At 34.7% G+C, this 15,232-nt stretch overlaps 1 protein-coding gene across 4 annotated transcripts in view; it reads right to left on the minus strand.

Moving 5' to 3' along the window:
* The window catches only part of FBXO8 (F-box protein 8), a 21,891-nt gene continuing 6,659 nt past the window's right edge, over positions 1 to 15,232 (minus strand). For all 4 annotated transcript variants that reach the window (XM_086747780.1, XM_086747784.1, XM_086747783.1 and 1 more), the window contains exons 3-6: positions 14,235 to 14,361; positions 6,882 to 7,000; positions 5,092 to 5,288; positions 1 to 4,339 (exon numbers count right to left, since the gene is read on the minus strand). In XM_086747780.1, coding sequence (XP_086603906.1) covers positions 4,152 to 4,339; positions 5,092 to 5,288; positions 6,882 to 7,000; positions 14,235 to 14,361 — 631 coding nt within the window. In that variant the 3' untranslated portion in view covers positions 1 to 4,151. The remainder of the gene's footprint in view (positions 4,340 to 5,091; positions 5,289 to 6,881; positions 7,001 to 14,234; positions 14,362 to 15,232) is intronic.

The raw sequence follows: 15,232 nt of genomic DNA on the forward strand, positions 1-15,232 counted from the left end.
TCATCAACCTTAATGTTTATTAGTTTTGATACTTACATGAAATATGTGAAAAGAAAAAAAAATCCCAAGCCAATATAAGGCAAGTAAACCTGACTTTTCTAAATACTTAATACTGTTATTTCCACATTTTAATATGATCAAGTAGGTATACCTCAATTTTGCTTAAGTACTTAAAATAATTTAATACTTGTTTTCTAAAAACAGAACTATAAAAAATATTAGATTGCACAATGACAATCTTACACAGAGAACAAAAGTACCACTTCAAAAAAAAGCAAATCCTGTTGATAAATTTGTCTATGTAAACAACATTAATAAACTGCAGTATACCAAAGAGGAAACAGTCACATTTATCTGCCTGGCTAGAGAGTTCATTTTCCTAAATCTGTATTTTGAAACTGTTTATAATTTTTCTTTTTCCAGTGTGGGGGGTGGGAGGGAAAGGTTGAAGAGAACAAATAGCTTTTTTTTTTTTTCTTCCTGAATGCGAATTTCTTGCCCACTTCAAAATTGACAAACGTGTCTAACTTACAATCGTTTGGGCTTTTTTTTTATGTTGAAGCAGCTTTGATTTATTTAAAAAAGCCAAAGCTGTATAAATCTGTTGTTTAGAGTATGAATGGAAAGTATTCAAGGCAGAAATAGAGTTTTGAGAAAAGGTAGAATATCAGACTCTGGCTATAACTAAACCACATGACTATGTAATGTGTGCTATATTCCTTGAACAAATGCAGTGAGAGCCTCAGAATTTAATACAGGCAAACATGAGCTGTATTATGTAACACTTTACATGGACACAGGTACAATAATTTCCCCTACATGAACAAGGAACTATTGTCCTTCTGTCACTTCTGTGCATGCTACAGTTAGAAAAATTTTAGAAATGGCCATTCAGAACACAACCTCAGTGTCTTTTAGGACCAGAACTAGTGTTGCAGGGTGATGAGCTGCAGGCTCCTTTCTTCCTTCAGTGCTGTGTACGGTTAGCGTGAAGGCAACATCACATGGCCAAAGTTCAAAGGACATGCAGTGGTGAAATCACAATAGCTTGGGAATCACCTTGCAGTTATGAGTAGGATCATGCTCATGTAATTAGCCTCTATCTAAGTCTTCTGAAAGGCTTGATCAAGTAGCTATTTCCACATCACATCATCCAGTGACACCTGGATCAACGAGGTATCTATCACTATTTTCTTTTAAAATGTACGTGGAGACACCCATTGAAGAAGACATTGCCCAAAACTTAGTTTTTAGAGGGCTTCTGGAGGATGACTAAGAGAATTCCAACTTTATTTTTCTCACTTTGTAAGAGTATTGCTACACTTGTTTAAGAGTTTTTTTTCTTTCAAGACAGAAAATTGCCTAACCTACTGAAAAGCCTAGATTCTTAAAATGCCAAAAATTACTTCTCTGCCACTCTGGAGAAAGACTCAAACTTCAAAAGAAAAAAGGACATAAGAAATGTCATTTTTTGTTTCTTGGTTACCTCTAAGGGAATTCACTCTTGGCATGGTGTGTTTGCTGTTTTCTGTTCCACTCTGAGCTAACAGCGTAACGTACAGCATGAGTTGGGTGCTAACCATCTAACAGTGTTCAAAATCCTCCTGTGAAGATCAGATGTTGATAAATGTATGTGATTAGGGTTTTGTTTCGGAGTTTTGTTTTTTCTTTTTTTTTTTTCTTTTACCCTGGACTTGTCTCTTACGGAAACTTTAACCATATCATCCTGTTTTTAATTTATCTTCTTGGCTGTTACATCAGCCTTGAAGCTTTCTAAACCTTGTTAGTAAATGTACTCATCTATTCCAGAAAAAACACATTCTGTCTGCTTGGAGGCTTTGTTCTGTATCTGTTTGAGGATGGGAATTGAGGGTAAGGGCAAATTAAAAGAAATACAGATTAACACCTCGTACTCTCTTATGAGTGCAAAATCAAACCCAGTATCACTAATATCAACATAAATACCACTCAGAAGAAAATTAGGCCTCGCTTTGCATTTGTGGTTTGAGAAGAAAACATTTCCTGAGAAAATTAGTTGTAATTTCAAAATTCACTGAATTCTTCTTTTTAAGTGTATAACTTCTGAGGATTGTTTTCTAGAAACCATGTTCTGCAGTCTTCACATAAAATAACTTTAAGGAGCACAGAGACACTTACCCTTTATTGTTGATTTTACACATTAAGTTCCCCAACTTGTCCTCTTTTTTTAAAAGAGGCAGATACATGCCTTAAACGAAGCTCCCCAATTCTATTTGTGTTTGAGACTAATTGACTACTGTGGAATGCATCCTTAGGCTTTCTGAAATACATGAAATGACACAGGGCAAAATAGTGGGAAGTAATCCTGAGAGAGGGGAGTGATATTGTACAACTTGTCTGGAAGAGAGCTGCAATACTGCTGGCTCCTGGCTTTGGCTGCGTATGTTACAAATTCAAATGGCATTTACACTTGATTAAAGGTAATGTAATAAAAAAACCCCTTAACTCTTTCAGAGTGCATTTTTGTGTGTGGACCAGAGCTTTAAACAAAACGAATGCTTGAAATAGCAGCAGTAGCTACATTTTTTCTCCCTGTCATTTATGCAGCCCTTACATGGACTGTCATTGTCATCACTCTTCCTGTATCTAAGACAAATGTAACGCCCCTGAGGTGCCAAATGGAAAGCAGCAGTGTAGGCAAAGTGCATGCCTATGAGGACTATGACCTGCATTCAATTCCTGGCTCTGCCATGGGCTTCCTACATTAAAAAAATCAGATTCATCTCTAAAACAGAACTAAGAATACCTTCCTACCTTACCTCATGGTGCGACAGGGAAAAAGGAGAATCTACTTGTTACCATGATGAATCCAGATGCTAGTGATAGCTGAATATTAGGTAAACAAACAGAATTAGGAACAGCTCTGATTTCAACTACATGGTCTGTCAATTTAAGAAAAGCACTGCTCTATGAGTTATCTGAACAAAAACCAGGCGAATCCTCATTCAATTCCTGCATATGCACAGCAGTTGCAGTGTTAATATTCTACACACTTCAGAAAATGTAAGACACAGCCTGACTGAAACTATTTTTGAGGTATTTTCATAAATCTAGAACTACATGAGGGGTTTAGAAAGAGTAATTCAGTACTGGTGTCTGAAACGGCTCTCCAGCCCTGCACAGTCACTGCTCTAATCTTGCACAGTCAGTTTTTAACAGCTTTAGCAACGAGTCATTTGGTATATATTTGCCTAGGTATTTCCATCATTGACACTTCTAGACCGAGGGAAGCAGCTAAAAGCAGCAGCACATTAGCTGCCCCAACCACTTTCCTCGCTAAGATTTTTCTTTGCTTACCATGCTGAATAGATGATTGCAGTTGTCCTATGTCCCCAGTAACTAGTACCTGCAATATAGCTTAGCTCTCTCTATGTAAACCACACGATTTCCCTAGGCTATCCCTATACGACATTAGGATTCATCTGAAATAGAGGTTGTAATCTTCTTTAAAATTGAGTGAATAGCAGACTGGCAATATGCTAATTCAAGTTAGTCAGTACAGTCTTAAGTATCAGCTTAGATATTTTACAAGTGTTCTGTCATCTCCTAGAATAAACTTTATTGTAGTATTCAGACCAATGTTTCTCTAACTTACATATCTGAGGTAGTCAGCACCGTAAAAAATGCAAAAGAAAGAAGTACAACACTATTTTAAGAGATAAAAGGAGAAATTTTAGTTAAAATATTTTACAATAAAATAATTATGATTATAAATCTCTTTAGTTAAATATATACACATTACATGCTATTTAAAAAGAATGAACTTATTAAAGTTTCAAACAGATCTAATGCACAAATTCACCACTTTGTCAGCTTAGACTGCAATGTCAGTTTAACATTTGTAAATGACTGTGTCAGACTAATGGCATTGTTTTGTGCAAAACTAAAAAAAAATAATGAAAAACGAATCTCCAAATCCTTCTGTTCCCATGGTAAACAGATAGAAAAGGTAATTTACACATACACACACTTACACACACACACACTTTGATTGCATACAGAGGTTAGAATGACCAGCACTAAAATAACCCCCATCTCTACAAAAGAATTAATTTCTTGAATTGATGTAGTTTTTGAAAATTACAAATTTTAAGTGCTAGCAAATTGTGCTTTTAGGCAGCCACATGGCCAATAAGGTAGATGTTGTCATAAAGGTGCCCTACAAAATCTTCACTAATGTTCTGTGCAGCTCGTCGTGTATTTCGGATGAATTCCCTCTTTGACATTTTGTTCTTCACATGAGGGCTTGTTAGATCAATGGAAAGTAGAATCAAAGAGTAACACAGTACATAAACTGCATCTAGACAAGAGAGAATAAATAAAAAAAAATTAAAAAGGAAACTGTGATCACTAAAAATATTTTCCTTGTCCAAGAACCTTACGGTGTTCACCATCTGAGCTTATGATTATAAACATATACACAGATATAACAAAGGGGTTTCCCGGTGAAATAAAATTTAATATAGCAATTTTCAAAGTAATAATGTCAGCACAATGCCAAGTGAGCATTTACAAATCTTTTAATATTTCTACATTATCCAAAACTCACTAAAGGGTTTATGCACATTCATTTAAACAGATTCTTGATGCTTTTGTAAACTAAGGCCAACATTCTGCTAAAGCTTATTTTTAAATATGTAAGCAGTTCTGCTGCTGAAAACCAGCTCCCCCCCAAACAATTAGAAATGCTTGTTAACTTGAGCGAGGCCCAAAATTCCCTGTCATTTCTGTGGGACTATCCACAAATGTTAAGCGTTTAAGTCTTCACAAGAGGGAAGCTGGAGATAGTACAGAGCTTAAGCACAGACAACAGTGAAGGAAAGATAACATGAAAACAAAACCTACTTATCAGCTAGGTCTAAGAAAAGAATCTATTTTTTTTTTTTTTTTTCCAACCCGAGTGCAGTGCTGCCTGTACACTGAACTCTCCCAACCCATGTTTGTATTTTCAGAAATACTGGCTTAGGCGCTGATTTTAAAACTATCATAAACAGTAGCATTATCCAGAAATATAAAAACTGATCCACTGAATCAAAGCTCTTTTTTGCTTACCAGGGCTAAGGCCAAGTTCTCTCATCAAATCAGGGTTACAAGCACAGAATCTGTGAGAGAACTTTGTTATGAGAGTCTCAAGGTACTCCCCACGCTCCTCAGGAGCATGAATGTGTCTGAAGAACTCTCTCAGTGCATTTGGCAAGAACTGATTTCTGAAGTTGTGCAGCGTCACAAGGTCATCCAAAACATCTCGCCTGGTAGAATAAAATCCCACATAATTAGAGAAGTTTATTTTAACTGTTTAAATATGAAAATGTAGGTTCTAAAAATAAAAACATAAGCTTTAGAATAGTTTATGAGCTTTGTTTTTTGCTGAAAGACAGAAAATTATCACTAACAGCACAAATATAAACACACCTTCTTCAGACACTACAATAGTAGCCAAATACTACAAAAATACATATTAATCAGAATTCTAAGTTTCTTTATATGCATATTCAATCATACTCTACACAGGGGCTTCGCTTCTTTTAAACTTATAAAGCCATTAAAAAAGACATTAAAGGGAATAGATTAATGTGTGTTACACATTTTGGTGCCTAAGTAGACGCTGTTACAGGAGTATCTTGTTAAAACCAGGCTTGAGTTCAATAAATTATGTTCACAAAACCCTTTCAAAGTCTCAGGGTGCAATGCTCAAGCATTTTCCACTGAACACAAACATCTAAAGGATTCAGACTAGCCTACAAGAACAGATGTGCAAAAGATATCTGAAGGAATTTTGGAAGCAAATTTGAGTTGAACTAAAGAGTATTCTCATATGTTTATCCTCTCTATTAAACATTTCAGTACTAAGAGGGGAGTTTCAGCATTTAGAAACCTAGTTTTTATTTTTAGTGCCTGATTACACTCTCTTTACAAAGGGAAGATGAATGGCAGTAGAGGTTGCTAATATTAACTTGCAATTTTGTATGTTAAATGGATTTGTATTTTTTTCTATTGCAAAAAAAAAAAAGATAATCTGAAGTTTTACAGCACACAGCTGTCAGTGGTGATAACACTACAGAATGACTCCTTTTATTCCTTTAGTGGCACAGGCTGAGGAGGATGAGAAGCAGGAGAGAATTCCTGCTAGAGGTGCTGCTATCCCTTTGCTCTTCCTATTTAGGTCCAGTTGTTATTCTCCTCCTCTTTCAACTGCGCTTTAATGTGTTGGTGCTCCTTGTTCCTGATACTGCACTACCCCAACCTGAAGGTATCCTGGAGGGCAAGAGAAAGCATTGTGGAGGCAGAAGAGCACGCTACAGCAGGGAGAGTGTTCCCTACTGCAGCTCCTGCTGTCTCCAAGAGGATGCTCTATTGCATCTTAGGAGGTGGGTGTGACTTCCATTTGAGAAATACCAGACAACCAAATAATGGTTTAACATTAGTTAAAACATTAGTTAAAAAGCTATCATCACTTTGTAAAGTAACAAGTTTTTCTGACTGACATCCATACTAGATAGGTAACAAAGAAACCTCAAGTCCAAAAAAAGCAGCAAAATATCTATAAAATCTGAATGTCATAGAGCACATAGACTATCTTGTGCAGTTTAAATGCTCATGAGAACTTCAAAACAATTTATGCCCAGAACTGCCAAAAGGATGTGAGATTTACTACTTATAGGGGTTCTTATACAGTGTACAGACACTTAAATACTTGAACTGTTCAGATTTAGCAGCATTACTTAGTTGCATTTTCTTGCATTTTTACATCTTTAAAATTACATCAATACAAGCAAAATATTGTTGAATGGTTCTGTACATTGAAAATTAATAGGCAATGTCTCAAGAGAAATTCAAATTACCTTTCATCAAGGTAGATTCTCAGCTTCTTCCAATTTAGTGTTCTTGTGCAAAAGATAAACTTGGCTATTTCTTTTGGCGAATCGTCCAGTATGCCCTTGGACATAAAGTAGTTGACTCCCTGAGATAAAATACATATATGTATAAATATGCTTAATCTTCATGTGTTCAGGAACAAGTACCGCACTCGGCAACGTAGGAGCATAATCCTTCTAATTGGTTGGTTTGTTTTTCAGAATGATTCCTCTTCCTCTAAATCACATTTCAACATGCACAATACACTCTTAAATTATACATCAAATGCAAAGAAACAATTTATTGTTATGGTTGAGATTTTACATATACACAGTAGGGAATTTAAAATTATGAACCCCATAATGAGCATGATGGTTCTTTAATAATTTATTTACAGTGTAGACTGTGTAGTAGTAGGTGTAGTAGGTGTAGACTACTAGGTTTTCATACTTTTGTAATTGTATTTAAATGCTGCAGGGACCATAACTTTAAATTTCATAACTTTTGTAAATAAGAAAAATCTTAGCCATAATGTGTTTAATCTTTAATATATTTCATTAAAACATTAATGTTCTCACATGTATACAATGTATCACATTCAAATAGATGCATTAAATGCATTTGTTTAAATGTGTAATAATGCAAATAAACACAAGCACGCTAATTTCAAAGCATAGCTAAATATCAACATATATAGATATGCATTCACATAAATAAGAACACTGTGCCTAACATAAAAAAAAAGTTTAAAAAGACAGAACAATTGTGTATGTTTTATATTCATATTATTATTTCTAGAATTTTCCACACTTTGCCATGCCAACACATTTCTTATAGAATACACATGCCAAATTTCATTTATAGATACTTCAGTGATATTCTGGATTCTTTCTGTTCATTGAAATATGCAAAAGCATAAAATTATTTTCCTTATGATCTCAGAAATCAAAACCAACCTAAGGGATTTTTAAAATGTTTACAATAAAAATCTAAACCTGAGGATAACTAATCAACTACTTTCAATTAATTTTGGCAGGGGCTGGAAGTGGTTCTGAGCATTTGTAACAAAGAAGCATTACAATACTTAAGTACAGTATGTCTTAACTACACCATACTGTTGAAATAATACAAAATGTGTAGGACAGTGCATTTCTGCATAGGACAATGTACCAAGGCCACAACCTAAATCGCCTTTAAAATACTTCTGAAATATTTTTTCATAAATCTGATATCAGACTTCACAATATTTTGCAAGTCTGCCCTTCTAGTTTACACTACATCTATAAAGACGGAGGGGCAACCTGTCACTTAGTGTATAAACTAACTTCCCAGTGCTCTTCAATTTTGCTTAAAAAAGAAATAAAGGACTGAGTGCATGCTTGGAAAGTTGTTTTATGAAGTGGATTAGTAAAGCAAAGTCTCAATTATATCAAGCAAAAAAGAAATTAGAATATGTGCTTAAGATATCAATAACACAAGTGAAAAACCAGCAAACACCTATAATGTTATCTAGCTGTTTTTACCAGTCCATAGTTTTCGCTTCTATATTTATAGAAAATAAGTTAATCAGCATAATTTTTTTTTCTTAAAATAATGTTTTATAAAATAAATACAAATATAAAGGTTTTACACAGGTAAGACAAACAAACATTCTAGCAACTTTAGGCCCAGATTTTAAGAAGAATCTTTATTTAGGACTGCAATGAAACATATATTGCACTATAAGCTTGCATTTAAATGCAAATCAGATCACATTTAAGTTTGTCCACAATATGGATGGACAACATAAGGTTAAGTACTTTCTTCAGTCAGAGCTAAATAGGGAACTAAAAACTGGAGATCAAAAGAACGACGACTGCATATTAATTCCTCAAGTACTTTGGCAATTTATACAAGACTAGCAGCAGAACATCTCCTTGACACATATCCTGACTCGATGAGACATTAATTTACTTCTGTAATAAGTATTTGCTTAAGATAAAGCAAACTGAAGCCTGGCGAGAAAGTCTCAGTAGTATTCCTGCTGCAATTATTTAACAAACATTTCTGCAACACATCCAGAAAATACCTGGCACGTCATAGATAAGGCAGGATGAAAATAACATCTTCTTTAAGACAGACAATGGGTTGGTGTCTCTGTGACAGTAAATGCCATAAATAATTTCTTTCATGCACTAGATTTCAACTCAATGTCAGATCTTCACCTGGTAGGCTAACCAGCCTTTGCAAAGCGTTTTTATTCCCTGTCTCTAACTCCCTCTCTCTCCTCCCACCACACAGAGTGCTTGACAATATCCTTCTATCTGTGAATGCAGTCTTGTTATTAATTTTCCTCATCTCCTTCACAAATAAACAGGGTATAAATAAAATATACTTCAGCATGCCATGATTTTTAGTTGCTTTTTATTTCTTCCTAAGCAACAACAAATACTTTGTGACAACAGAAACACGATTCTTCTTTAAAGTTCTTAAATTTTGGCTCACAGCAAATGAAATCTACTTACAAGATTTATGGCATGTCACTGAATCTGCTTTTTGTAACACTGCAGACATTGCCTTGAATTCCTCTCAGAACCTACACTTCAAATAAATTACTTTTGGTAGCTAAAATGGTTGCTTGTGGCAGGTATACTAGCTGAAATAAGTAGCTCTACATGCTATTAAAATCTATGCTAAGATTATTTAGCAGTTATCTGGTGATTCTCTTAGGAAGCACTTGACTGAAGGCAGGTAGGCAGATTTGTACCACTACCTACCAGGTGTGAAGAGGTCTTTTTAACACTTAGGAAACGCTGCACGATGAGCACCCACAGTATGTTCTTCTAATTCTGATTTTGTACAAGAGTTTTTAGGTTAACAGTACAACAGCCAAGATTTCCAGTAGCTTTGGGCTTGCCTAACTTGTATGAGGAGCCCATTTGTCACTATAATGTTTTTAACATTAGCGAATCAGGGAAGGTGCCTTAAGGATACCTTGCCTTTGAGGCAAGAATGTTACTGCTGAATTTCAGACAACTCTGGATAAAATCTTAATGTATGAAAGTGTTGATTTAAATTATATAGGCAAATCATAACTAGACTAATAGTAACAACAAAAGCCATTTATTCTACTTCAGTATGTTATTTTTTACAGTTGCTCCTTTTTTTCCAGTCATATGACACTTGTTTTACCAACCTATTCTATTACAGCACTGACACTCCTAGCTTGCATCCTACCTGCTCCCAAGAGCCTTTCCATTCACTTATATCCATACAGGATATCTAAACCAGAAAAGTTTTCTTTTTCAGTATTGGTTTCATTTCTGCATTGATTTTCTTCTCTGCTCAGAGTACTTTCAGAAGATTTCAGTACAGCAGTCAATACTAAAACTTTTTGTAGCTGTAAATCTCTGTTTAGATAGGCATACAAAACACACCAGACATTCCAAGTTAATGGCACGGAAATTTTGGAATCGCTACTTTTCTACACACAGACATGATTTATCTTTTAAATATTTAAACAGAATTGTTCGCAAAGTCAGAATTGGGAGACAATGAAACTTTTACCTTAATACGCATTTAAGAGTAATGCAGGGAAATATATGACAAATACATTTGTCAATAAAGACAAATGTCACTTAATATTTGAAACTTCAAATTTCACATAAATTCTTGTACACATGCTCTATTTGTTTAGCTTAAATAGTTTTAAAAACTGACTAGGGAAATCACTAGTAGCATATTAACATTTTTAGGTGACTGATAATTCTGTGAGCTCTATGTATTTACATTTTGGTAGGACTACATAATTATCAACATAAAATGCTGATTTCTTTCTAGTCTGTACTGTATTAAAATAAAGATTATTTTAATCACCCACCAAATTTAAACACTCTTAAATAAAAGCTGAGGAAATACAGGAATTCAAGTTTAAATACTGGCTTAACTATTTAGTTTAATTATTTGGGCACAGTGGCTGTCATTTTATTCTGTACATACAGCATCTGGAATAGTACAGCCTGAATTTCTAATCTGGGCTTCTAGGTAACATTAGCGCTATTAGTAAATAATAATTAAGACATGTATGGTATTATCATTTTCATTTTTTTTAGGGAAATGCAGTATCTTAATATATTCCATGGCGCATTTTCTGGAACAAAATGCACAGTACTGATGTTATATTTTCTAACAGAAATTTTAAAGATTATTTTCCTAAGTTATGAATCAAGTCATTTTGTGACAAATGTGGACACAATATAGAACATACATTTCAAACAGTGTCTCTTTTACTGTATGTCTTTAAAATACAGCCTCAGTAATACACACTTACAATGGCAGAAATCACAAGTAGAATGTAGAAATATTTTTCATGTTAAACAGAATCTATAAATGATAATTTACAAGACCAAAGTTCTCTGACTTTAACGTAGAGTTTTCAAAAGGTTTCAGCTGTCTAGTCCATTTCAACTTCTTAGATAAATCACATAAAAGAACTTGTTTCCTCTACAACACACACATACTTTTACTACTCTTAGGACAGATAAATCAATGCATCTCAAAATTGGCTTGCTTAGTAGATCACTATGAAATAGGATAAGTTTTCAAAAAATTTGGTTAGAAATACACAGCACAGTAAATATTCCAAATCAAATAAAAATTAGACCTTCTTTCCTGACCAAAGGATTATCTTTTCCAACTTCAGTTCCACTTTTAACTACATACCATAGCTCTATGTAATAAACTTGACAAAATAATTTGTAGGGAGTTAGAAACAGTATACAAGACAGTGGGAAATACCTTCCGGTTGTTTACAAATTCTAAGTCATAAGCGTATGAGATATGAAATTACTACTGCGGGAGAAACATTTCACATATACCATATACTATTTAGAATAAACTACAGCAGAGACCACGTAGGCAGATTAAACATAATATTCATATTCAAGTGTTAATACTAACACTAAACCTTCCCCTCTTCACAAAGAAACAAAAAACAAGTTCAAAAATCTTGGCTACAATGGTGCTGCCATATGAAAAAAAAAAACAAAACAAACCATCAACCAAAACCAACAAACAAAAAAATGATGAGAAACCAAACATGCACTCAAGGTTTTGTTTTTTTTTTAATTATGTGTAATGTGATTAGACACATCCTTTCAGCAGAATGTGAGCACCTGCTATGAATGATGCAAGCTCATGCACACAATCAATACACTAAATTACAGCAGATATCACAACACCATGCACACAACAATGGCTAACCAGAGAATCCTACCACAAAGTGTGTGTAGATGCTCTTCCCTACCCCGTGAGCCACCGCTAGCTCTGGAGTTGTTGCTGTGGAGCCTGGTTACCCATTTTCATGACATGGGCGGTGTCCTTTGGAGAATCTTGCTCCTGTGGCTGTAAGTATTCCTATTTTTATAGTAATTTGATCAGGTCTGTTATCAAATGTAAAGCAGAGTTTGGCAGGAAATTCGGAGACGCAATTTGTAATAGTGGAACGTCATATCATATATTCCAGTCACAGTGTCCTTATAATAATAATTCTGCCGCTACCACAGTTGTAAACAATAAAAACAATAGTATTTGTGAATTCTCCTGAAACTCAGGCCCTGAATGACTCCTACCAGGCTACGGTGCTCCACAGGGAGAGAGGAACAGAAGCCCTTAGGAGATACCCTGAAGATCTCGTCTCTCACTAGGCCTGAAGCAGACTGTTTGTACTACTACCATACAATACAACCATAGTGAACCCAGAAAAAGTAAGTATAGCATAATAAATTTAATACCTAATCTAGGTATACTATAAGGTAGCTCTAATTTGCAGATGTTAATTTCCTTTAAAAATAACAATTTTTATTCAGTACCTTTTGTGAAGGCTCCAAATGCTTTAAACCTACCAAGATTACTTTAAATTAGGTTGGAATATAACAGCATATTATAAACTAAGATAGTAAGTGAAAAGGTATGTTAAAACAAATTGAGAGACAAAGAAAAATTTGTGTGGACAAAGCTGTTAACAATTAAAACCTGATATATTCTTGAAAACACATTCAAGTTACCTAAATATTGCGTTTATTTGAAAAGCTTTACATTTATTACTAAATTCATTAAAATCCTGCTGAAAATCAATGCTAATCACTCAGGTGGCAAGGTGCTGATAAAATGTCTCAGCACTGTGTATCACAGTTCAAGGCAGAGCTCTAACAGAGAAATTACAAAATAGTGCAATTTGTGACTAGTAAAAGTAACGGGTTTCTTTAGCAAGCAGAATATGAGATAAAGTAAGAATTGAAACAAAACCACATTATTGGAATGATTCATACGACGGCTTTATTTATTTCACCCCATGCTCACAAGTTCATGTTTTCTGTATATCAGCAGAATGAACTATTGACTCCTAGAATTATACCTTTCCATGTCTCTTAATCCTTTTCCTACTTTATATTTATTCAGTTACCACTTCCTTGTGCATGTATAAACATATGCAAGGAAGTTAATACTACTTTCTGTTCAATACTATGTACCTTCTTTTCCTAGAAAACATGAAGTAGGACTCTGGTTTTATACGCAAAAGACTCTTTGCTGCTTAGGCACCAGTTGCATATCTCCCAGGCAAAAGCTGTCTACTCTAAAACTCTTTTCTTCCTTGAAAGGTGATAGAGCAAAAGCAGAAACTGACTTTTCCAGTCAGTTATATGAATTAAGAAATTGAAACCTTTTAGTCGACAGAGGCTATTTTTTGAAAATAAATATATATTGTTATATACTATAAAGAAAGGTTATGTTTATGCATAACAAACATCCACAGAAATCCAACGAAACTGATTTTTAGGATAGTTCAGCAGTTTATCTTTTTTGTAATATTTCAAGATTTGCTCCTTGATAGTGGAAATATTTAAAAATCCCTTACAAGAAACAATAATTGTCGTAGAAGTAACTGATGTTACTTTATAGCTCATCCTGCTTTAACTGAAGCGGAACCAAAGTCATACTCTGCAGAAGCACTTCAGCATTTCAATTTATGTAAGTGTATTATTATCCTTTTTTAATTCACCATTGTCTCGTCAGTTAGGATGTCTGCCTCATTCGTAAGTCAATACACGGTTATGAATTTCTGGCATCCATAGGTCAGACTGCTGTACAGAGCACCTAAGAGGCAAGCCACGTAAATGATGTGCACAGGTACCATATGCAAAAAAAAAAAAAAAAAATCAGGATAAGGTTGTAACTTAGTATTAACCATTCCTACAGTAAAACAAACACCTACTAAAACTCGGCTTTTAATATGGCTATATTTATAAATTACAATCACAATTATTTTAACTGTTTATTACTGTCAGCAACAGTTCACTTACCTCATCAGGGTTGGCATTAAAGGTGAGACTGCCCTCATCTAGCTGCATATACAATTTTCTAAAAGAAAATCCTAGAGGCGGATTCTTATTGTATATAGAACAGTGACCCCAAGTGGATTTGCACAACCTATGAAAATAGAATTAGTCTATTATCAAAATTCTTTTCCGTATTTCATGTATTTTACAGAAGTAAAAATGTAATCAACACTGCAAAGCCAAATACTCAAACTATAGAAAAAGTCAGAAATAGGTTGCTTGTAACACTTAGCCTTTTACATGTCTGTGCCTAAAGTCTTAATTTATGTGATTATTGTTTTCTTATCACACAGGTTTTTATGTATTTGAGTGTAATCTCAAAACATATCCCAGTAGGTGGCATCATAACAACACCCACACAGCTGAGACCTCTGGCCCTTCTAGTACCTGAACACTGGGTAACTGTGGCAAGTTGTCCTCCTGCAGCAGTATAACAATTTAGAAAATTGTTTCTTGTGCCCTAGTTGTGCACAAAATTATGCTATTAACTCACTGTTTTCCTCATCTGTCCTTTCCCCTTTTCCTAGCCCCATCCCTCTATATATTCCATCACTTCTCAGTTTCTTTCCCTTCTATCCCACCCTGACTCCATATCTCAGTTTCATTGGCTTCTGTCCTTCACCTCAGTTTCCTTGATGACACCGTGTGAAATTCCCTTGAACTTTCACTTCCTAGACACTCTGTTATCTAGATCCCTTATTGAACTGGTAGTTCTGCTTCAACACATCTGTTTTGCAAATAATTAGGCATAATTCTTAGGACCCAGCAGGTAGCCACTGAGGACAGGGGAGAGACACTGTTTCCAGTTCAGGAAGCTGGGTCTTATTTACGCTGAGCTCAGAACTGCAGCCACAGAACTTGACAAAGTCTAAACAAAACCACATCCAATACAGGTGGAATATCAAAGACTAAGACAGCTACAGAGGTTGCAATTGGAGGTTTTTATTAATTTGTAAATCAAG

The sequence above is a fragment of the Chlamydotis macqueenii genome, chromosome 4, assembly GCF_036417535.1.
Source record: "Chlamydotis macqueenii isolate bChlMac1 chromosome 4, bChlMac1.mat, whole genome shotgun sequence".
In the NCBI taxonomy this organism is placed as follows: Eukaryota; Metazoa; Chordata; class Aves; order Otidiformes; family Otididae; genus Chlamydotis; species Chlamydotis macqueenii.